At 39.6% G+C, this 19,213-nt stretch overlaps 1 protein-coding gene and 1 pseudogene across 3 annotated transcripts; one reads left to right on the top strand and one right to left on the bottom strand.

Moving 5' to 3' along the window:
* Nucleotides 1-1,650: 1,650 nt before the first annotated feature.
* DUSP19 (dual specificity phosphatase 19) lies at nucleotides 1,651-17,728 on the bottom strand. Of its 3 annotated transcripts, none has more exons than XM_004576994.3 (4): nucleotides 17,392-17,728; nucleotides 11,270-11,316; nucleotides 5,000-5,152; nucleotides 1,651-1,999 (listed from the first exon to the last, which is right to left on the bottom strand). In XM_004576994.3, the coding sequence occupies exons 1-4, from the start codon at nucleotides 17,615-17,617 to the stop codon at nucleotides 1,760-1,762; spliced, it is 666 nt and encodes a 221-aa protein (XP_004577051.2). In that variant the 5' UTR covers nucleotides 17,618-17,728; the 3' UTR covers nucleotides 1,651-1,759. The 3 variants fall into 3 exon arrangements, with proteins under 3 accessions (XP_004577051.2, XP_058520682.1, XP_012781059.1); XM_058664699.1 differs by having other exon boundaries at nucleotides 11,270-11,308; nucleotides 17,392-17,529; XM_012925605.2 differs by lacking the exon at nucleotides 5,000-5,152.
* Nucleotides 3,566-3,836, top strand: LOC105941767 (large ribosomal subunit protein eL42-like; annotated as a pseudogene).
* Nucleotides 17,729-19,213: the final 1,485 nt, after the last annotated feature.

Below are 19,213 nucleotides of genomic sequence, written 5' to 3'. Positions count from 1 at the left end.
TACAACACACTTCATTCTGACCAAAACATTCAAATCTTTTTTTTTTTAAGATTTATTTTATTTTTATTGGAAAGTCAGATATACAGGGAGGAGGAGGAGAGACAGAGAGGAAGATCTTCATTCCGTTCATTCACTCCCCAAGCAGCCTCAATGGCCAGAGCTGCACTGATCTGAGGCCAGGAGCCCAGAGACTCTTCCAGGTCTTCCACGCGGGTGCAGGGCCCAAAGCTTTGGGCTGTCCTCGACTGCTTTCCCAGGCCACAAATAGGGAGCTGAATGGGAAGTGGAGCTGCCGGGATACAAGCCGACACCCATATGGGATCCTGGTGTGTGAAAGGCGAGGATTTTAGCCACTAGGCTACTGTACCAGGCACAATATTCAAAATTTTGAAAAAGATATATAATACACAGAGTTCAGTCTTGACAATATGAAAACACTGGAGTAAACGCAAGAAGAAAGTATTCAAATATGATATTTCTATTAGGCCTCCTAGCAATGTATTTAAGTATTTATAAAATTGTAACTTTTTTTCTTGCCTTAAATACATCCTCTGGGGCAGACATTTAGCCTAGTGATTTTCACACTGACAAAAAATACCCACATCCCGTATTGGAACAATGGCTCCTGGCTCAGTTTCCTCTGATGATACCCTGGAAGTAATGGCCCTAGCGTTTGAGTAGCTACCACCCATTTGAGAAACCTGAATTAACTGCCTGGCTTTCAGTTCTGTCTGGCATGGTCCTATCTATGGTGAACAATTAAGGGCAAACTAGCAGAAAAGGAGCTCTCTTTCTCCCCTTTCTCCCACTCCATTTTTGTCCCTCTGTCCATCTGTCAACAAAAGTTAAATTATAGAGTTTTTTGCAGGGTGAACTTATACATGAGAGTTTGTTCTGTCTCTCTTTTTCTGCCTCTCAAATACTTCTTAAAAAATGTTCTTCAGTAGAATACTGAAGTAGAAATTAGAACATGAAAGAAAGCACAACTAAGAAATGATTGTTCAGTTTAAAATGTATCCAAGGAGACAAAAAGATTATGACATGGGTCCCAACAGTAGACTTTCAGGTATCAAGATAAAAAGCAAAAATTGTAAGAGAATAACTGCACAGTAAAAATAATGTGATAAAAAACGAACATATACATATTTTTTATTTAAAATAGAAATGAAGTGCGGATAATAAAAGCAAGTTAAAAAAAACAAACTAAGAAGTGGATATGTTTTCATAAGAAGATTTAAAAACTTGGAAAACATTGTTAACTACTACATAAATATTAAATAAATATTTATATTCTGCTATTTCTTCAGGGAGGTTGAAAGTATTTATTTTCAAGCAAAAATATTCCTTACAAAGAAATTTGCCTCCCTTTGAAATATTAAGTTAAGTAGTTCATCAAATTCTCTCCTTCATGAAGACAGTTGGAATACAAACATACCAAAATACTTCATGAACTGGTTATTCTTTCCTTGCTCTAATACAGGCTTCATTTTAACATTTTTCTTCTACAGAAGTCAATGAATGGTAATACATTGTTATCTTCCCTAGCAATTCAGAGCATTTAACCAAACATTATAATAGCAAAAGAAAAATAATACAATTTAAAAATGTATATACTAGCTCAGGAAAAACTAGACTGACCTCAATTTCCACTTAAATAAAGCAAGATAGAAGGAAGATTTTATTAACTTTTATAAGAAGGGAAATGGCTTTGAAAGGCAATTCAGAAATTAGAGTTGTCCATCATCCGCTAGACTGCAACTCATGAACTTTTGACCCTTTCTAATTCTTGCATTTTGTCACACTTATGGTTGTCTTTGCTTGCTTGATATGTACGAAGTTGTTCCATGAAGCCAGAATTTGGGCATATGGAAGGCCTTGCATTTTTCACCAAAGAAAAAGCACTGATAAATGGAATTTCTTCAGAATTCATCAGAAAGCCTATTACAATGGCAGCAGCTCTGGAAACACCTGCATTACAATGAACAAGAACCACTCCATCCTGAAATAAAAGCAAATGAAAATCAGAATTATTTAAGAAAGGTTGTGAAATTAAATTCTAGTTAATTGATGCTAGTTAAAATTGTAATTATTCTGATTTGTTGATGTATATGATTTAACTTAATGAGCAAAATACAACTTTTATAAACAACAAACAGGAAGTCAATCAATTGAGCAATTAAAATCTGCCCTTCTTCCTCCCCCAGCACTGAAATATTCTGATGATGTATTTAAAAGTCTGAGGTGGACTTTTTTGTTACCTTAAAGTAATAAAGTACATATAAAAGCTTAGAAAATTAGTAGCTACAATCATAAACCAAATAGAAACCCAAGACATTCCACATACACATAGTGCTTCCATAAAGCAGTTAACGTTACCAGATTGAAAAATCTATGTGTAAAATGATCAGCAAGGAAAAAATATTCTACCCTCAGACATACTTTCTCACAGAAACTAACTTTTTCAATGTTTACACATATGAGGTAGCAAAATGATAACGCAAATATAACAATGTGAAGTGGAAAAAGCAATCAGACACCAGCATGAGGTCAGTGAATGAAAAACCTTTCGGGTAACCTGCTAATGATACTTTCCAAGTGAAAAGGGACACAGTGCAAGTCCAAAACAATGGGGCAATATTGCATTACTAATGAATGTCACCGAGCTGATGGGCTGGTGCCGATCCATCTTGGCCTATCTCTGCCTGTTGAAAAGTTAATGGTCTAAATGAAATGTAATGAAGTGTGAGGACACCCTATAGAATTCGACATTGTCGTTGCTTCATTTCCTAAATTTTCATTTAATACAACCAAGGAACAATGTAAACGGCAAGAAAACAAAACCAAACATAATAGTATAGCATTATAATCTAGAGGGTATAAAACCTTACACATGAGAACAGAATGAACAATATTAGGCCTTGAATTAGAAAACCCATCCCTTTGCTTCCATCCAAATATATACTATTAAATAAATTTGATGAAAAATAGAGCTGAAATTTTATATTTTCCAAGTAGTCCAGTATGAAGGCATCTAGAAAACAGGCATTCAATAAATACTTCTAAATTAAAAAAAGAGAGAGAGAGACAGGGAGAGAAAATGGGAAGGAAAGAGAGTAGAAGAGGAACTATTAAATCAGAATTAACATTTAAACTGGATTCCAACCCCAGCTTTAATTGTTTGGTGTTCCAAGGCAAGGATTTCTCTCTGTGAGCACTTCTACTTTCCCAACTATTCATTTTAGAGAAACTTTTTGTAAGAAGTGCTTGCTGCCAAAAAAAAAAAAAAAAAAAAAATCTCAATTCCAGGTACTCTTCTTGATAACAGCCAGCCTGGGAGCCCTGGCTATAATCTAATATGCAGATTCAAGTATTACACTGCCTGCTGCTCTTCTAAACTCAGAAAACCAATGGACAGCTTCTGATTGGCCTTGACACAATCTGTCAACAGAGTACCTTAAAATTCTGTTGTTAAAAATACAGATTCAAGGTTGAGAGCAGCGCTACGCCACAGATGGGGATCCTGAGGTTCATGCTGTCTTCAAGTGAAAACACTTCTAATGAAAAAATGGTCAATGTACACAAAACCCAAAAGACTTTCTGTAAGAAGTGTGGCAAAGTGATTCAGTGTAAGAAGGGCAAGGATTCCTTCTACATGCAGGGAAAGAGGCACTATGCTCAGAAGAAGAGTGGTTACAGCAAACACAAAGAAGATCCTGTTGAGGCTGGAGTGAGTGGAGCCCAGCTGCAGATCCAAGAGGATGCTGGCCACGGAGAGATGCAAGCATTTCCAACTGGGAGGAGATAAGAAGAGAAGGAGCCAAGTGATCCCGTTCTAAACTGCAAGATTTTTGTTTGTTTGTTTTTGCTTTTTCTGGCTCTTAATTTTGAGGGAAAAAGTTGGCACTATAGAAAAATTATCTGCAGAAAAATAAATACAGTGGTATTCATAAAAAATGCAGATTGAAAACCTCATCTCAGTCTTTTAAATGACAGTATATTAATTATCCTAAATACTAACTTAACTAGAACAATCTTTATCCTGTAATATACCTATAGGTGAGCAGGCAGTGGTCAAGGGCAAATGATTTTCAACCCTTGAAGGAAATCTACACATAACCAGGAAAATTCAGTAAATGAAGAATTTATCTGTTGACATTTCTCAGACATAGTAAGACAAGAAACTGAATTAATGTTTGACATAAATATCTCAATGATAAAAGAACAATGAGGAGAGGCTAAAACTAGTTGGCTCAACTAGCTAATCCTCCACCTCTAAGCGCCAGAATCCCACATAGCTGCCGGTTCATGTCCTGGCTGCTCCATTTTCAATCCAGCTCCCGGCTTGTGGCCTGGAAAAGAAGCAGAGGATGGCCCAAAGCCTTGGAACCCTGTGCCCATGTGTGAGACCCAGAGGAGGCTCCTGGCTTTGGATTGGCTCAGCTGTTTCAGCCACTTAGGGAATGAATCAACAGAAGGAAAATATTTCTGTCTCTCCTCTCTGTAAATCTGTCTTTCCAATAAAAATCAGTCAACCTCTCTCTTTTTTTTTTTTGTTTTAAAGATATATTTATTTTTATTGAAAAGTCAGGTTACAGAGAGAAAGAAAGAAAGAGAAAGCTGGTCTGAAGCCAGGAGCTTCTTCTGGATCTCCCAAACAGATACAGGGGACCAAGGCTTTGGGCCATCCTCTGCTGCTTTCCCAGGCCAGAAGTGGGGAGCTGGATGGGAAGTGGGAGAGCCAGGTCACAAACAGGCACCTATATGGGATCCCATCGGATGCAAAGCAAGGATTTAGCCACTATGCTACTGTGTCAGGTCCACATAAATCAATTTTTAATAAAACAAACAAACAATGAGGAAATTGTAGGAACTGATGAAATACTGTTGGAGGAAAAACGTCATAATGAGTCTTTAGAAATCAATTTTTAAAAAGAATAAAGATTAGATAAATAAACCACACTTTCAAATTTGTGCTTTTAAACAACAGAATAAAATTTACCTTCATTTTAGCTTCTTCAATAAAGTCAAAACATTCTGGAAAATAAGACAGGATATTGGTCTCAGGAAGATCCAATATGGAAATGCTCTTATATGTAAAGTCACTGAGGAAAGCATTTTCAACTCCACATGCAACATTGAGGATATGAGTCACCTTGAAGGGAAAGAAGAAAATGCTTTTTTTAAAAATTCTCATGGGTTCAGACTAGCACAATAGCTCAACTGACTAATCCTTACCCTTGCAGTGGGGGCATCTCATATGGCTCATATGTTTTATCCTGGCTGTTCACTTCCCATCTGCATCTGTGTTTATGGCCTGGGAAAACAGTGGAAGGCCCTGGCATCCTGAACTGGCATGGGAGACCTGGAAAAAGTACCTGGCTTCTGGCTTCCAACTGGCTCAGTTCTAGCCATTGTGGTCATTTGGGGAATGAACCAGCAGACAGAGGATCTTTCTGTCTCTCCTCTCTGTTAAATCTGCCTTTCCAATAAAAAAATAAATAAATCTTAAAAGAAGTCTCATAAGTTAGGTAATCTAAAAAGAACTCACGATGTTAGTATTTGTAATAAAAATAATAAAATAATTAAATATGACTCAATTCAATGACACTTCCTCCAGCATGCCTTCTGGCTCTGCCTCATCCCCTTCTGTATAGACTCTCACAGCCTCCCTTACTTACCCTAGTACAGTTCACACCATCTGGAGATTGATTATTCAACCTTGTGAAGAGAGTCTGTGAGGGCAGGGGATACATTTAACCACTGTAAGGAAGTACTGTGAGATTCTCTTTCAAACGGTGGTATGCAAAAGTGACCTCCTCCCACTCCATTTATGCACTTGGGCCCCTTTCTTAGTCTACCAAGCAGGTCTATTAAGAGATTCAAGGGTTGAACAGATCGAAAAAAAGAGTCACTACTTTTTGTCATGACCATGCTTCTCATTGTATCTATCCTTTTAGCATGCACCTTCTGTTTTTGCCAAATCTCAATATTCTCATGCATTTCATACCTGAAGTATTTGTGCAGCCCTGTCTCTCCTATCCTTCAGATAGGGCACTTGCAGAACTCACTTCTTCCCCAGCGCATAGCTCAATAATTCCTGGTAGGCACTGAACCTAAGTTCAGCCAATCAAATCATCTTTAGAAAGTTTAAAAATAGGTTCAAAGACAAATTGATCCACAAATTTGGGAGCCTGAGATAGCTGTTGTCTATTATAAAACTCAGAGAAGAGGAACAACTCCTGCTGCACAGCTGGTATGAAGGGAGTAGCAATGTGCACTGAAGGCTGAGACGCTATCCTGGCTAGCCTTCCGTTGCCCGGCTGCAGACTCAGGGAAGGCCTGGTCGCGGCCCTGGTTCCAGTAAGCCACATACACACTTTCTTTCCTCAGTCAGGTTGCTGTCTCACAACCAGAAAAATACTGAATCAGGCTTCATGAAGAATCAGCCATCAGCCATTCAGTACGTAACCGCCTCGTGGAAGAGAGGCAACAGAAAAAACTCCAAGGTCTACTGAAGCGAGAGTCTTAAAAGTAGAATAGAGAAGCTAGTAGGAAGGGAGAGCTTTACTAGAAGTACCGCAGAAGCATCGTTCGGCTCTCCCCGGTGAAGTCTCCTTTGACTATGTCAAGCCATTCTCACCCTCAGTACTAGCCTGGTCAGGATTATATAAATCTGCCTTTAGTTACAAAATATTGTCCAGTGTTTTATAATGTTTTTGGGTTTTCTTTATCTTCACAACAGCATTCTATCTTCCAGAAAGACCTGAAATGAGGTCTTCTTATTACTCACTACTTAGCCTATTTATCTTCTCCACATATTACAAGTTATGGAGACGACACACTGAAAGATAAAAGTCTATTACAAACATTGTGCATTAATGAACTGTTTGGAAATGCAATCTATTAGGATATTAACAAAACACCCCTGATTGACAATAAGTGTCTTGAGTCACCGGTGGTGGTGACATTATCCTATTTTCAATAAAATTTTATTTTTAACTGGTTCAAAATCAAAGTATTATAAGATGGACACATTAGACAGTCTTGCCTTCACCCTGTATCTATTTCATTCTCTCCCAACCTAATGCTACCCATTTGTATATGTTTCTTGCATATTCTTTTACAGCTTTTATGCAAATATTTCCATTGACTATCTTGCATGAAGCTAATGTCCTCGGGGGCCTGGTGTGATAGCCTAGTGGCTAAATCCTCACCTTGCATGAGTCGGAATCCCATATGGACACCAGTTCGTGTGCTGACTGCTCCGCTTCTCATCCAGCTCCCTGCTTGTGGTCTGGGAAAGCAGTCGAGGATGACCCAAAGCTTTGGGACCCTGCACCTGCATGGGAGACCAGGATGAAGCTCCTGGCTCCTGTCTTCGGATCGGCTCAGCTCTGGCTGTTGTCTCTCCTCTTCTCTGTATATCTGACTTTTCAACAGAAATAAATCAAAGAAAATCTTTTTAAAATTTTATTTATTTTTTAATTGAGAAGACAGATATACAGAAAGAGGAAAGAGACAGAGAGGAAGATCTTCTGAGTGCTGGTTCACTCCCCCAAGTGGCTGTAACAGCCAGAGCTGAGCTGATCCAGATAGGAGCCAGGAGCCTCCTCTGTGGGCGCAGGGTCCCAAGGCGTTGGGCTGTCCTCAATTGCTTTCCCAGGCCACAACAAGCAGGGAGCTGGATGGGAAGCAGGGCCACCGGGATTAGAACCAGCACCCATATGGGATCCTGGTGCATGCAAGATGAAGACTTTAGCAGCTGGGCTACTGGCCGGGCCCAAGATGTATTTATTTTTACTAGGATCCTGGGTGTACAATGTGAGTATTTAGACACTAGGTTATTATGCTGGGCCCTCTTTCTCATAGTTTTATAACATTCTATTGTATAGGCATACTATTACTTAACCAGCTCCCTATTGGTGCAGTGGATTATTCTCAATAATTTGCTATTGCCACATTAACAATGCTGTAAGAAATACCTTGAAAATATTTTGTGGGCTACACTTAATTTTCAAGCCTTCATGGTACTTTCTTTAGGCATAAACCAGGTACTAAATGAGCATTTAAATGCCTACAGAAATTTCTGAAAAGGTCCTCCACAAGAAGTTTGACCAGTTACAACACTTAGTTCTACAATAAAGTTCTGAAATGTGCCAGGCATTTAACTCAATAATTTTGTTCTGCAGCACCACTAAATTTTTTTAGAAACTCTCTTTTCATTGATTCAGTTTAGATTCACTGTCCTCAGGCAGTCACAGGATTGCCATATAGATTTACAGGGATCTTCCTGCCAAGAGCCATTTGAATATTTACAATAGCATCTGCAGGCCATATCAAATATCTAGCTAAAAACCAGCCTTGTTTGGCCCTACTCAATTTAAACTCACACCTGCAGTATTTTGGCCAAGGCCAGAACAAATTATTTCAAGCGTCTTATACGGCGCACAGGCTGGTTCCCCACACCTGAGGGGATTGCTCTCCAGCATATGCGACAGTGAGGTGTTCCCACCCAAAGGAATGTGCAACATTCTGCATCTCACTTAATTATCAGTTCAGCAAATATTAAGCACTGACTTTGCGTTAGATTCCCTTCTTGGTGCAACAGCTATGGAAATGAATAAGCACTAAGTTCCCTGCTCTTAAAATATGATACTTTCAGAGGAGGTTTTGTTCTCTAGGTTAATTAAAACATGGAGTGGAAGATGAGGCATCAGTGATTTAGACGGGGCCTGTCTGAGGTTGGGATGTTCAGCCTGGTGCTTAAGGAGTCAGCCCTGCTCAGAAGGGGAAGGGGAATGTCAGTCTGAAAGAAATGCAAATGCCAAGGCTCCGAGGGAAGCAAGCTCTGTCATTGCCTTCCCCCTTTGCGGTCCTCCAGACCCTAGGCTACTCTGCTCTGCCTTATGACCATCAGGGAATGTGTTTTCCTACTCTTGTTATTTATCAGACTTGCAAAGGATCAACACCTTGTCCTATTTATTCTTGTCACCTACAGCCCTGAGTAAAACAAATGTTTAAATTGAGAATAGAAATATTTCTGTAACAAATAGTTGCAATTATCTCTCCAAGGAAATAACTACTATCCAATTCATTAACTTGTCTAATATTTTTACTTATAAAGTTACCAATGTGTTGAAACTGGATTTTCCTTGGTTTGTTATAATGTCTAACCACCAAACAGAATGATAGAGAATCATCTAAGAATAGGAAAAATCACTGTTTTCCCTAATGGAAACCCTTTAATACCAATATTTGAATACAAGTAGGACAAGATAAAATGACAAATAGAATTGAAATATTTTGCATAAGCAAGCGTGTTTATCATCTTCCCCCTCTCAAATTCAGATCCGTCATGGTGATACGAGAAAAGTAGCTGTTTAAAAATCTTGCTAAGAGCAAGTCCTGTGGGATTACAGGTTAGATGCTGCTCGGAGTGCCTGCATCCCATATCAAAATGCCTGGGTTTCAGTCTCAGCTCTACTTTCTTTTCTAGCGCCCTGGGAGGCAGCAGATGATGACTCAATTTTTGGGCCCTTGCCACACACATGGGAGAGCTAGAATGAGTACCATTATCCTAGGTGATACCAATTCCCATTTCTTTTTTTTTTTTTTTTCAGATTTATTTATTTTTATTGCAAAGTCAGATATATAGAGAGAAGGAGAGACAGAGAGGAAGATTTTCTGTCTGATGGTTCACTCCCCAAGTGATCGCTACGGACGGAGTTGAGCCAATCCAAAGCCAGGAGCCAGGAACCTCTTCCGGGTCACCCACACAGGGTCCCAAAGTTTTGGGCCATCCTCAACTGCTTTTCCCAGGCCACAGGCAGGGACTTGGATGGGAAGCAGAGCCGCCGGGATTAGAACCAGCAACCATAAGGGATCCTAGCACATGCAAAGCGAGGACTTTAGCTGCTAGGCCATGGCGCGGGGCCCACCATTTGGGTTTAACATTTCCCTACCTTATCTCCAATGACCTTCCTCATCACTCCACTAAAGAGTCCTCCTTCAAGGCCAGTGTTAGACCTGCTTCTATTCAGATTTGATTAATTTGGATATCCCAGTCTCTGCTTTCCAGGTATTTCACTCAGTTACTTTCATTAGACCTCAGGAGAAGCATCAATTACTTGAGCTTTCTATATTCTTACTATCAGCTACCTCTTGTTTTCATTATCTTGTCTTCTAGCTTACAGCACATGGCCCACCTCCCCTATACATGCCTGGAAAAAGTTTATTCTATACCCACATTTCTAAGTACTGCTGCCGAAAAATAACAAAATATTGTATTTCATTCCTATCATAAATTGTTGAGAACCAACTTCTGATTTTCCTCAATTTCTACAAGCTATATTTCTCTAGTAGCTTTTTCAAATCTTTTCCACAAACAACTATCAACCTTATAACCTCTTCCTTATTTGCAGCAAATTTTCTCCATTTACTACTTTGTGGTAAAAAGAGAAGTTATCACACCACAGCCTCCGCACTGCCACCAAATCTGACAATCTTGCCCACATCTTCAGCCACCCTCACCTTCTGCCTGTGACTGTAACTGCTGGTGCACTCCTGTATCCTTCGAAGGGCTCACTCCAGTGTCTGCACTTGAAGTCACACTGCCTTCTATTTTCTTTCTTGGCTTTAGCCACCGGTTTTGCTTTCCTGGATGTTCAGTTCCTTCTTCTACCACTGGTCTTAAAATATGCGCAGAACTCCCCCCTGGGCCCCTCTTGATCTCAGTATCACTCATGTCCCTCTCCATATTCTTTTCTCTCCCTGGCAGCATTTCCCCATTGAGTCCCCGATTTCTCAATGTCCTAAAACAAGTCTTGACAAATGGCCAAGGCTACCATTTTTAATGTATATTGAAAGAAGTAATACATCACAACACTTGCGTGGAGGAGGGTAGAAACATACTAGGGAAGATGTGCTGTGTAAGCTGGGACTGAAGGCATGATGAGTAGTTCTTTAACAGGCAAAGATGATGGAAACTTAATATCTCTCAGGGGATAACATAAGAAAGAAGTGCTTGCAAGGTCAAGTTCATGAGAATTTGTTAAAGACACTGAGGAGAATATAAAATCAGAAAGATGGATTCTAGGTCCAAAGATCTGAAAAAAATAGTTATCTTCATGATATCATTAAAATGATAGCCAAAATATTACCAATTATATTCTGAAATGTACTGAAGATGGACCAACACTGGTTTTCCTAAATAAATGTGCTGGTTAAATACTTGCTATACATGGTACCAGATTTGAAGCATTTTTTTTACCTTGTGCTTTTTCAGTGTGTCCAGATCATGGGCAGCATCCTGTGACCCTATAAGAAATAAATCAGCTGAGACATAAATTGAATAAAAATACAATCACCCTGATATTATAAAATTTGTGTCGGGGCCAGTGCAGTGTCTCAATAGGCTAATCCTCCACGTCCAAAGGCCAGCATCCCATATGGGTACCGGTTCGTGTCCCAGCTGTACTACTTCCAATTTAGCTCATGGATTATTTCCTAGGAAAGCAGCAGAAGATTGACCAAGCCCTTGGGCCCTTGCACCCACATGGGAGACCCAGAAGAAGCTACTGGCTCCTGGCTGCTAGTTCCTGTCTCCTGGCTTCTAATAAGCTGAGTTCCAGCCATTGGGGAATGAACCAGCAGATGAAAGATCTTTATCTCTGTCTCTTTTTCTCTATATAAGTCTGCCTTTCAAATAAAAGTAAAAGAAATCCTTAAACAAAATTTGTGTAACAATTCTGCTAGTTTTTTTTTTTTAAAAAAGAGGGGCCTAGCCATGAAAAAAAAGAGCTAGATAGAAGAGAACTCAGTCCAACTTTCTGCCTGCAATCTGTAATTATCTTGCATAGACTCTTGTACTCTTTCACTAATATGATGCATCCTAAAAAAGATGTTCAAACGACTAGCCATGAAAGTATTTACAAGAGTATTGTTTTCACTAAAATAATAATAATAATAACAGGGATTGATTTAGTAAAAGATGACACAATTATATAGTGAAATAAATATAGCTTTTCGTAGAATTAAAAGCAAGAAATTCATAAAAGCATCTGTGGTATCAAAATATGCTCTCAACATAAAGTAATAAAAGCAGATTACAACATAGCATTATTCACTAAAAAAACATACATACACTTAAACGCGAGAATGTTTACAGTACAAAATGTTCACAGTGGGGTAACAAGTAATCTTTTCCCCCCTGTTTATGTTCATTTCTGCTTTCCACAATAAACATCTCTCTTGTAAATTAAAAAAAAGGCCACTTCAAAAAATCAGACACCCACAAAATGACTTGGTGCCAGCTGGGTTAGGAACACACAGCAGCTCAGAGCAAACTGTTGGTCCACAGGATCCCACCCACACGCCACGTACCCCTGGGCTGTGTGCCCTTCCCCATTCTCTCCCTGTGGAAGTTGGCTATCCAGACCTTCCAGCTGGAAACTGGCTCTACTTGATAAGCAAGTTCACAGGAAGAAAAATGAGCTAAAGCAGTCTCACGAGGGAAAAACATAGGGCATTTGTATTTACAGGCTTCAATTGTATTTATAGGCTCCATTTCCATCAACAGTGGTTTTCTTACCTTACACATATGGAATAACAGTTCTTACATGACTTTAGGTAGCTTAAAGGCCAGCACATACACTATTTGGCTAATAGTATTCACTTCATAACACCAGGCTAACAAAATAGTATATTTTACGTATATCATAAACTGATGAGAACCAACTTCCTCTGATGTTCAGCAATGCCCACAAACTCTATTTCTCTAGGTGGTTTCTCTTGCTCTCTGTTTAGCTTTTCCATCTTAAGTTTCCTGAACTTTTCCAACTGACTCAGCCCTGGCTGTTGTGGGCATCTGGAGAATGACCCAGTGAATAGCAAACCTCTTTCTCTCTTAATGAGTAAAATACCTAAAAATCATAATTCTACTAGATATAGTAGAAATGACTGTTTCTACTAGTAGAATATCTGGATATAGTAGTGAAATAGCAAAAACATGTGAGACATGATTTAATTTTTTTCTTCCTTTTTTTACCCTATATTGTTACTATTACAAATACTTACCATCACAGTAAGTTTTGATTATTTCCATTAAATACAAACATCAAATACAGAATAAGTCGATTAAATTTCAGGTCAGGCTGCCAAATTTTGAAAATTGCTTCCAGAAGATGACTACACTGCTTTAATTTTTTTTAAGATTATTTTTTTGTTTATTTGAAATGTAGAGTTACAGAGAAAGAATAAGACACAGAGCAGGAGCCCATCTTCACTGGTTTAATCTCCAAATGGCCACAACGGCCAGAACCAGGCCAGGCCAAAGCCACAGCCAAGAGCTTCTTCCAGGTCTCCCTTGTGGGTGTAGGGACCCAAAATTTGGGCCATATTTTGCTGCTTTTCCCAGTCCATTAGCATGGAGCTGGATCAGAACTGGAGCAGCCAGGAACTGAATCTACAATTTAAGTTATCATAAACAAATTAGTCAGCTGTGTTTTGAAATGTAATACTTTTAAATATGTTTCAAGTAAACTTTTTTCTTTTTTTTTTTTTAAAAGATTTATTCATTTTATTACAGCCAGATATACACAGAGGAGGAGAGACAGAGAGGAAGATCCTCCGTCCGATGATTCACTCCCCAGGTGAGCCGCAACAGGCTGATACGCGCCGATCCAAAGCCAGGAACCTGGAACCTGGAACCTCCTCCGGGTCTCCCACATGGGTGCAGTGTCCCAGTGCATTGGGCTGTCCTCAACTGCTTTCCCAGGCCACAAGCAGGGAGCTGGATGGGAAGTGGAGCTGCCAGGATTAGAACCGGCGCCCATATGGGATCCCGGGGCTTTCAAGGCGAGGACTTTGAGTAAACTTTTTTCAATTCTAAATATAAGCATTAGCTTGTCTCCAGTTTTAAATAGATGCTTTGTGTTGCATGTGTTAAACTTTTAGTGCAGAAACACGTCATGTAAAGCATAAGCAGTGAATGACATATTATAACTGCTATTTCTAAAACCATTTTTCTAGAAAAGTAAAATAATATCCTTTTGTAATTTCAATCATGATTAGAAACAAGCTTAAGAATTCGATGGGCTTAGATTGTTACAATAGTCTGTTTTTGTTTAAAAATTCATAGCATTGAATACTAAATCATTTTTTACTGTATAGTAACTTTTAAAGTAATTTTTTAAATGTTGATAAACAGGAATACAGCTAAACAGAAGGTCCACTAAAGCAATTTATGTTTACATTTTATATTGTCACAAACTACTCAAATAATCATTATCTTAGACAAGGATTATTACAGAAATGTTATGATAAGGTAACCTGCTTAGAAAGCATATTCATATTATAGGCCTCTGGAAGCAGGACTTGTAATAAGCCCAAGATTTTGCAGTCAACAGTTATGTATTGTGAAACACAGGCTTTGTGCAATCTCTAGCACCTTGTTACCATCTTTTTAACAGATCCTTCTTAAGAAAATACTAAATAAGGTTTAAATTCTGACGTAGCATATCTTAATAAACAAATCAAAGAAAGAAATGTAAAAAAATTATTACCTTACTGAAGAGGGTACTAAATGCTAACCCAGTTTTTAAAACAATCTATAGTAGGAGGGCTGGCACTATGGCACAGCAAGTAAAGCTACTTACTGCCTACAGCACTAGTTCCAGTTCCAGCTACTCCACTTCTGCTCCAGCTCTCTGCTAATAAGCGTGGGAAAGCAGTGAAAGTTGGGCTAAGTGTCTGCAACACTAGCAGCCATGAGGGAGACCTAAATGTAGCTCCTGACTCCTGGCTTTAGACAGGTTCACCTTTGGCCACTGCAGCCATCTAGGCAGCGGACCAGTTGATGGAAACTCTTCTCTCTATATATAACTATACTTTTCAAACAAATAAATGTTCTTTAAAAATTTATAGTAGCTGCTCTGGGAAACCACCAAGGGAAAACAATCTGTAGTAACAACCATTTTAAAATGAATGGGAATAGGAGTGTAAATTAACTATAAAGAATGGGTAACAGACCCAGCCTAGTAGTTAAATCCTTGCCTTGATGAGCCGGGATCCCATATGAACATGAGTTCATGTCCCAGCTGCTCTACTTCCCTTCCAGCTCCCTGCTTGTGGTCTGGGAAAACAGTGAAGGATGGGACTCTGCACCCACATGGGAGACCTGGAAGAAGCTCCTGGCTCATGGCTTTGGATCAGCTTAGCCCTGACTGATGTGGTCATTTGGGGAGTGAACCAGCAGACAAAGGATTTTCTCTATCTCCTTTTCTCTGCATACCTGCCTTTCCAATATAATAAATAAATCTTTTTTAAAAATTGTGAAAGAAGTTCACATAAAGAAACATACAAATTTAAAGCATATTCTTTCAAAAAATATTGAACCCTAGAGCTCAGAAATCCTATAGAACCACATAAAGTATCTCAGTATTTTCTGCTGGAATTGTAAAGAATTCAAAAGGTCACCAATTGAGACTTCCCAGACCCAGAGCCTCATAACAGATTTGCTATAATAATAACAAGTACACCAGTTACTCAAAACAAACAGAAACTCCTACTTTTCAAATAAAGTTGGGATTAAGAAAACTTCTAGAGATCTTCGTTCTAAAAGTAAAATTATTACAGTTTTAGAACAACAATATATTGAATTAGGCTCCTTTGTCCACCTTGCTTAGATTGTTAGGGCCTCTGTAAAATTTTAGGAATGCAGTAGCTTATTGGAGTTTATATTCCAACTGAAAAAGACATACTTGATTTTTGTAAATTTCCACTTTCCAAATTCTCCACCCAAAACAAAAGTCGTTTAGTACCCAACGCTGGGAGAATGCTGAGCTGCACTGACCAGATGAAGGAAGCTCTTAGAATCATCAAAGTCGAAGTAACTGCAGTGTTGCGGGGAGAAAGCGAGCCTACAAGAAATAACCCTGCATTCCCTGGGACTACAGAGATAGCCATTTGGGGGTCCCTCAAGAATCAGACTCTCACAACCCATCAGAAGCAAGTGTTCCATTCCCTGCTCCAGAGAGAACGGTATTAGGACTGGTTCAGACCTACCCCTCTCAGGACTCTCTTGGATCCTGGGGAGGATTCTCACCCCAATCTGTGTATACAACCCTGGTCAGTTCATTGTGAAGTCCCAACGACTTATTCTTTAAAAAGTAATGAAATAAAAGCAAAGTTCATGAAATCCCTGGATTAGTGAATAATGCATAAAATGTCACCATAACTATTTTAAACCATTATTACTATAGTGTAAGCCAAATAACTGAAAGATGGGCCTGAATATAATTTCTTTCCTAATTACGGTGAGCAAGAGACAGGTGGACATTTCTTATTTGCTAAATGATTTACTTAATTTTTCATTAATGTCTTGGCAAGGACAGAGTATAATTTTTCACTGAGCTGCAGAAACTAGTTGGGGATACTTATATAGTAAATTTAAAGACTGCCTACAAAACAATTGATATAACACATCATACAGTAATAACTCAAGTAATTCTGCAATTCATTTGTATAAAAAAAACCTCTCATCATAACTTCAGAACAACTCTATGAAAGACATGGACATTGCAACATCAGTGCTTTTTGGAGGGCAGAAGAGATTTGTGTCTAGCTAATGTAGTATATTGAAGGCAGACCACAGCTCAAGACTTAGTCACCTTGAGATAGCCCATTATAACAATATAGAGCAGGAGTTCATCAGATTTAGGCCCGATACCCAACTCTGTTATTACTGTTATTTACTAGTAGTGCTACTTTGTGCAAGTTACTTCAGCAATGTTAAACGCCAGCTCCCATGCATCACATGAAGTTGATCATCTACCTCACTATCGAGTTGTTAGGAAGAGTTCGATGGCTGTGCAAACTTTGCATACTATGTGACAATTTCTGTCAGTGTTCTTTCTACTCGGGAATGTCTTGTCTGCATGAATAATGACAAGTCATTTCATCTATCCCAATCTTAATTTCTCTATTCTTAAGTGAAAAACAATTAAAAACCATGTAGAAACATTGCTGACTTTTTTAAAGCACACACCACATCATATTGTTGACAAATTCTCAAGTTTGTACTTTCCTAACTTCGCTTCATTTGTTATAACCTCATATGATCCAAGAAAACAGACATCAATGTGGTATCATCTATAGAAGTTAGAAAAACGGGAAGGAAATATTTCTAAAATTCTATTACCAGGCGCTAAGTTTTTCTTGAATCTATGCATTGTGGGTCAGAAATTACTCTAGGTGGCTAATGGATGTTCTCTATCCCAAAAAAGAGAGAAACATTTCATCTCTTCAGCTGGGCAGCTGACTGCAGATTATCACACATAATGGGGTAAGTAAGCTACAAGACCCGATACCTTAGTGGCAAGACAATCTACTCACCCAGGAGCAACCATGGTTTAACAACGCCAACTTGCAGGTCCAAGCTAAGATCCTGCACATAACCACAACCACCCCCACCGCTCGGCTCTGCTTCTTCCACAGCATGAATTGTGGCATCTTTCCATGTTTCTATTATTTTCTTCCCAGTTAGCGTTGTCACCCTGGTGCATTGCTTCCTGAGATTATCCCGGGAGAATGCTTTAATTTCCTGGTTAAGGGAATGCATTACATGAGCAGTGGCGGAAAAACACAACCAAATCCAGCAAGCACGTAGAAGGACAGAACCGGCCGTTCCTTGTAGCTCAGGTAACAAACGCAGCCTTCCGGTGACACAGAAGCCCAGCTCCTCTTGTTTCCAGAGCTACAGTGTAAGGTGACGGTTGATTGGCCATTGAGAACCCAGCGCCGATTGGATGCTATTTTTTTCTTCCTGTCCGCGGAAGGCTGCCGGTTCCCATAGATTGGCCGGAGAGCTTGCAAGTGTCTTGTTGCTGTTTGAATCTGGCTTTGCCGTGAACACAGACTGGTAGAATAGAAACCTGAATTGGAGAAAGGGGTGATACTCGTTAAAGGCATATTTCACCGGCGTCAACTAATGATAGTGACCACGAACACCACCTGGGCGTCTGCGGGGCCCGCGGGCCGCTGGGCAGTCTCCCAGCCTGTCCTGATTAGGCCACTGTGGGGGCGGGGCCTTCACAGCACATGTGAAAGTTATTTCTTTTATGGCCTCTCCCACTTTGTTTTCCCCAACGGGAACATTTACTGGATAAAATCTGTATTTCTGAGGTAACTATTTAAATAAAATCTGAAAAAAAAAATTAAAATTTGTGGTTGTTTATAAAAATTATTTTCCTACTTATTTGAAAGGCTGAGTTACAGAGAGAGAAAGACAGAGCCTCCATTTGCTGGTTCAATCCTTAAGTGGGTCCCTTGACCGGAACTGGGCCAGGATCTAGGAGCTCTGTGCTCGGGTGCAGGTGCAGAGGCACAAGCACTCTAGACATCTTCCACTGCTTTCCCAGGCGCATGAGCAAGGAGCTGAGTGGGCAAGGGAAGAAGCCAAGACTTAAAGCTGCACCCTGATAGGATGCTGGCATAGCAGGGAGAATCAAAAAATAGCTGCCATTAAGCACTGTGCTTACAATTTTTAGAATCTCAGGGATATCCATTAGGTACTTATGATGGCTATTTTTATTTATTTATTTTTTAATTATTATTTTTTATTCATTAATTACATTGTATTACATGACACAATTTCATAGGTACTGGGATTTTCCCCCCCTTCACCCCAAACCCTTCCCCCATGGTGAATTCCTTCACCATGATGCATAACCACAGCTCAGGTTCCGTTGGGATTCCCTAATTACAGGCTCACACCATACAGAGTCCAGCATCCCACTGTCCAGTCAAGATCAACGGCCTCTTAGGGAGGCCCTCTCAGGTTTGAAGGCAGAGCCAGCAGAGCGTCACCTCGATCAATTAGAAGCTCCAACATATCATCAGCAACAGTCCAGGTATGATGAGGCTGGTGCAGAGTCCACTGATTGACAGTCTATCTTAGAGTTTCCCCTTGTCCAGGTTTTTCGCTGCAAGCATATAGCTGAGGTGGTTGATTGATCTACTCCATCTTCCATCTTTTTTTGGTTCACTCCGATCAGCTGGTGGTTGTAACCCCTGGGTTGGATCTATTCTGAGCCCCGACCTCCATTGGAACCAATAAGTATTGCAGCTCTCCCCAGCTCTGCCCAAATGATGGCTATTTTTAGATATCAGTTTGGCTGGGTTAAGGAATACCTAGAAATCTGGAAAATCATTATTT

This window comes from Ochotona princeps, chromosome 5 (assembly GCF_030435755.1).
Source record: "Ochotona princeps isolate mOchPri1 chromosome 5, mOchPri1.hap1, whole genome shotgun sequence".
Lineage (NCBI taxonomy): Eukaryota > Metazoa > Chordata > Mammalia > Lagomorpha > Ochotonidae > Ochotona > Ochotona princeps.
Note: the sequence above shows the minus strand (reverse complement) of the source record. Positions and strands in the feature narration are given on the sequence as shown.

What these genes read in the sequence shown, in the direction of transcription:
- DUSP19 (XM_004576994.3), bottom strand. Translation starts at nt 17,617, where the DNA reads ATGCATTCCCTTAACCAGGAAATTAAAGCATTCTCCCGGGATAATCTC. An exon ending in TAAACCATGGTTGCTCCTGG is followed by an intron (nt 11,317 to 17,391) that starts GTGAGTAGATTG and finishes TATTTCTTATAG; the next exon opens with GGTCACAGGATGCTGCCCAT. An exon ending in TTGAAGAAGCTAAAATGAAG is followed by an intron (nt 2,000 to 4,999) that starts GTAAATTTTATT and finishes CTTTTATTTCAG; the next exon opens with GATGGAGTGGTTCTTGTTCA.